General features: G+C 41.7%; 1 protein-coding gene across 1 annotated transcript in view; it reads right to left on the bottom strand.

Moving 5' to 3' along the window:
- The window catches only part of ISOC1 (isochorismatase domain containing 1), a 19,905-nt gene extending 19,575 nt beyond the window's left edge, over positions 1–330 (bottom strand). Inside the window, exon 1 of the mRNA XM_077768866.1 lies at positions 5–330. Coding sequence (XP_077624992.1) covers positions 5–330 — 326 coding nt within the window. The remainder of the gene's footprint in view (positions 1–4) is intronic.
- Between the last annotated feature and the right edge of the window lie 5,084 nt (positions 331–5,414).

The raw sequence follows: 5,414 nt of genomic DNA, 5'->3' as shown, positions 1-5,414 counted from the left end.
GCACCAGCGCCTGCGCCCGCTGCCGGGACCGCCCCCTCCAACCCGGACTTGCCTGGGCCGCCCGGCCTCGGGTCTAGTACGCGGGGGAGGTTTGTGGCCCCACCTTCCCTCGCGCTCCGCCCACCTTCCAAGGAGCGCTGTTCGCGGGGAGTTTACGTGGGACCCAGGGCTGCCTGGCTGAATCTGCCGGGACGCGTTACCCAACAGGTATTCCTGTGCAGAAGCATAGTCACCCCTCCTCGAGGGTGGCAGCAGTATTTGCAAAACCAGTAAGTCAGGCTGATAGAGAGCCTGAGAAGAGCAGCAGAATGCATGTTTCCTGAGGGCCATCCGAGGCTCAGAATTTCTTATTTTTTCAGTCCCGTGGAACACAGTATCTCTGGTAATAAGTCTGAGATCTTGGCCTCCCTTTATCTCAACTCAGTTTCAGGGAGACCTTGGATTGGGAATGGCAAACTCTAGAGAGGTCTATGAGTAAAAAACGAGACTTTATATTCAAACTGAGAATTTGTTTTTCAGTAAAGGGGATCACCTGCAAATTAAATAATCCTCTGCCTTATGAACACTGTCAAGAACTGTGTACAATGAATTGGAATTAGAGAAGCACACACTATGAACTAAATTTCCTTAACATCAGATCCTGAGAAGACAGGCTCAAGAGTCTAAACACTTTTTAGATATTAGGGGTTTCCTCTTCTTAGAAGGTAACTTAAAAAAACGATTTTTTAATTTTTATTTATTTTTGAGAGAGTCAGAGACAGAGTGTGAGCGGAGGTGGGGCAGAGAGAGAGGGAGACACAGAATCTGAAGCAGGCTCCAGGCTCCAACCTGTCAGCACATCACAGAGCCTGACATTGCGCTCATACTCACAAACCTTGAGATCATAACCTGAGTCAAAGTCGGATGCTTAACTGAGCCACCCAGGCACCTCTGAAGGTAGTAAGTTTTAAGTCAGGGTTTCTCACCTGGAATTGTTGCCATTTGGAAAGCATACTAGTTTTTCAAGGCAGGGGTGGGGGGAAGGGAGGGTGGTGGGGAAGCAGTATCTCCTATATTTGTAAGATGTTTAGCAGCATCCCTGGCCTTTACCCATTAGTTGCCAGTACTCCTGGCTCCTCCCCGGGTCTTCACAATCAAAAATGTTTCCAGACATTGCCAAATATCCCCCAGGGGGCACATTAGCTGCCAGTTGAGAACTGCTTTCAAATAATGCTAAGACCGTCATTTGGCCTTTATTGCTCACTTATACACAAACTACTAAAAAATAGTCCGTTTTCTTTATCTCAAACTTTGGGAGATTCCATTAAAAACTCTTATTGTCTGAACCCATCAAACCCAAAATAAGAGTTTTGCAACTATTAACTCCATTGAAAAGTCTTCCATATGCAGATGTGAAAATCTGTGCCAATAAGAGTTACAGTTGCGAAGCTCCACTGACGCTCTAGAAAAAGATAAGGAAAAGATAACATGCAATTAAAAGCTAAGAATGAAAGCCAGAGGCCTCTTTGGTAGCACTGAAAAAGGCTCTTAATTCCTGCAGTAGGAAGGCAGGGAATGCTGAGGACCAAGGGTAGGAGTTAATATTAAGAGTGGCAGAGCTTCGGGGCGCCTGGGTGGCTTAGTTGGTTAAGCATCCGACTTCCGCTTAGGTCATGATCTCACAGTTTGTGGGTTCGAGCCCCGCATCGGGCTCTGTGCTGACTGCCAGCTCAGAGCCTGGAGCCTGTTTCAGCCTGTGACTCCCTCTCTCTCTGACCCTCCCCTGCTCACGCTGTCTCTCTCTCTCTCCTAAAAATAAATAAAACATTAAAAAAAAAAAAAAAGAGTGGCAGAGCTTAAACTGCTATTTTCTATGCCAGAGCCAGAGCGCTGGTTGGAAATGGGACCATGGCACATGGAATGGGGTTGATGATTCCCCAAATCATGAGGCCTCAGATTCCTTAGTGACACATTCCTCCTTTTTTTTTGAAGACAGTGCAGAGGCTTTTCCATAACAAGATGTGAACTCCCACCAGGATTTCCCCCCCAGTTTTTCTCCTAGTACCCAGGCCCAACATAGCCTTAAGGAACAGCAAAATTAGGCCACAGGTGTACCGGGCCTCATAAGAAAGGAAAGGGACCATATCCCAAAGCAATGGTAGAATCCAAAGGAAGAGCTGAAAGAGTATGTGTAACACTGGATTATGAGGACATGTGATCAAGGATGTGGAGCAAAAGTTTATCAATTAAGAAATACTCCCGGCATATAAATTTTAACACCCTGGTAAAGCTTTGGAGACATAGTCTGAACACAGTGCATATAGGGTAGCTCCTACATGAGCCATATGTTTATCTTCTCACCCCAAAGCTATGTTAACTGTTTTTCCCTCTGTCATAAGACAGAGACAAACTGGCAGAACATCACATTTGTCCACTATATTAATAACATCCTGTTAATTGGACAAGATAAACAAAAGGTAACTATTTGTAGAAGTTCTTGGCAAGACACAAGAACTCCAGAAGAGAGAGAGAACCTCTAAGAAGTTTCAAGGGCCCGTAACAAGGAGATCTGGGATGGTGACATGAAAATGCTTATATGGGAAGGAGCACCAAGTGTGACAATTTTCATGTTTCATGGTAATGCTCACTCAAGAGGATCTACTATAGGAGAGACACTATGTCAGTGACAACCAGAATATAAAAAGGACTCTTTCTACTTGATGACAAAAAGACAACCCAATTGGGGTGCCTGGGTGGCTCTGTTGGTTAGTCATCAACTCTTGATTTTGGCTCAGGTCATGATCTCACGGTTCATGAGCCCCCTCATTGGTCTCTGCACTCACAGTGTAGAGCCTGCTTGGGATTTTCTCTCTCCCTCTCTGCCTCTCTCTTTCTCTCAAAATAAATTAAACATTAAAAAAAAGACAACCCAATTAAAGTGGGAGAAAAGGCTTGAACAAGCACTTGATAGAAATAGATGAACAACTGTCCAACAAGCATATAAGAAAGTGTTAAACATCACGAGTTGTCAGGAATATACAAATTCAATTAACATAAAAATAGTACTTCTCATCCACTAAAATAGTTAAAATTTAAAAAAACAATAAGAGCAATACAGAACTAGAACTTTTATACATTTCAGTGGGTCTGTAAAATGGCAAAAACGCATTTTGGAAAAATTGATATGGCAGCTATTTACATAGTTAAACATACATCTATTCTTTATCCACAAAATCTCGATCTAAAGTATTTAGGCTAGAGACATGAAAATGAATGCCCACAAATACTTAGACACAAATATTTATGGAAGCTCCGCTGAAGATATCCAAAAACCAGAAATAGCCCAAATTCCAGTGAGGTTTGATGAACTGTTGGTGATATATTCACACAGGAGAATACCACAAGAAATAAAAAAGGATGAATATCTGATACACAGAACAACACAAGTCAATCTGAAAAAACAACAACTAAAGCAAACATGAAGCCAGACACAAAAAGGTATATTTTGTGTGATTCCATTCAAATGAAGTTCAAGAAACAGATAAAACTAACCTCTGGTGATAGAAATCAGAACAGTGGTAACCTATGGAGGGATTGCAAGGATTGGAAGAGGGTCTCAAGATTTTCTGTGTTGGTAAAAATATCCTATACTTCACTTGCATAATTAAGATCTGCATGCACATTTTGCTATATGTAAACTTTTACCCTAAAATAATTAAAAATAAAAAGTACAATCCAATATCTTAGTTCTCTGATCCTAATTTCTGGCACTCACTCTCACTCCCCACTGATCCCTTGTCATTCCATATCCTTTGTACTTGCCATTTTTTCTGCCTGAGAACTCTTCTCCCAGGTAGCCACATCCCATCTGGGTTTTAAAGGCGCTTCCTATCTGCTGCCTCGCTGAATTTAGGTCTATGTTTAAATACGAACCTCAAATCAAGGAGGTCCACCCTTTCTTTCTGACATAAGATAGATCACTTACTGTGATTATAGTAAGTAAGCCAACACCTATTTCCTGCTTCACTTTCCTTGTCTTTCTTAGCATTTATTTCCATTTGTATATATTGTGAGAGCAGAAATTTGTTTCCGTCATTCCCTGCTATATCACAAGGCCTGAGAACACCACCTGGCACGTACTAAACTCTCCACAAATGTGATGAAGGGTTGTTACAGTGAATGTATCTTTAAGCTAACTGTACTGAGAATTCAGAGGGATGCTCAATCAAAGATACTATTGTTTAGGTGAATGCTTTGTCTATGTTGTAAATTAATCCCGGGACAGCTATTAGTAGGGGATTACTGGATTTCTCAGAAGTCCCCACACAAGATTATGTGGCTCCATTGGTGTTTTCTGAAAACACTGTGATAAAGAAAGCAAAGAAAGTCAAGTATCAGACAGCCTTCACACCCTTCTCCGTGGAGATTTCTGACAATTTTCTGCAAGATAAGGGGCGGGTGTCAAGATGTCATTTCATACATAGAAGCAATGTGGTACAATCAAATGACGTGAAGAGCTACCAGATAAAATAAAAAACCAGAGGAGAGACCTTAAGACAATCTACTAGAAACATCTAGCAGAAAATTATGGCCAGGATTTATTATCATTTCATTATAACATCACCAAAGATCTTAAGTTGATTACTGGCACATCCATCTGTGACCATCTCCCATAATGTTATTCAAACTCATATTAATGTAAAATTAAATTGCTTGAATTTTCCATCTAGTTGACCAATGAATACTATATGCTTAGGATTCTGTACTGAACAAGAAAGATAAAATTCTTACAGAGCTCCTTGCTATTATGGAGCTGACAGTCTACTGGGGTAGGTAGGTAGGTAACCATGTAAACAAAAACAGATGAGTGAAATCACCCCAGTTAGCTAAAACAAAGAAACTACATTGAACACAGTAAAACCAGGTCCGTATCCCCTATATTCCACTTGAACTGCCCTTGTCAAAATCACCAACAGACTTTCTGTCCCTTGGCAGTGGTAGGAGGCAGGATATTTTAAATAAATTGTCTGTGATATACTTTCTTAGAAGGCAACATTTAAGCTGTGATCTGAGTGGTAGGAAACAGTTTTCCAGAGGGAAGAACAAGCACAAGGGCTCTTAAAGTGTGACAAGCCTACTATGTTTGAGAAACGGTGTGGTTGGCACATAGTGAACCATATGACACAGGATATGTGATCAATGGCTATAACCACATAAGGAATTTGGTGGGTTCTTTAAAATTTTTTAAAGTTTATTATGAGAGAGAGAAAACAAGAGCTGGGGAGGGGCGGAAAGAGAGAGAGGCAGAGAGAGAATCATAAGCAGGGTCCACGCACTGGAGCCCAACATGGGGCTTCATCTCACAAACCATAAGATCAAGACCTGAGCTGAAATCAAGAGTCCTCTGCTTAACTGACTGAACCACTCAGGCTCCC

This window comes from Crocuta crocuta, unplaced genomic scaffold, assembly GCF_008692635.1.
Source record: "Crocuta crocuta isolate KB4526 unplaced genomic scaffold, BGI_CrCroc_1.0 scaffold64, whole genome shotgun sequence".
In the NCBI taxonomy this organism is placed as follows: domain Eukaryota; kingdom Metazoa; phylum Chordata; class Mammalia; order Carnivora; family Hyaenidae; genus Crocuta; species Crocuta crocuta.
The sequence above is the reverse complement of the archived record's forward strand: the minus strand, read 5'-3'. Positions and strand labels throughout refer to the sequence as shown.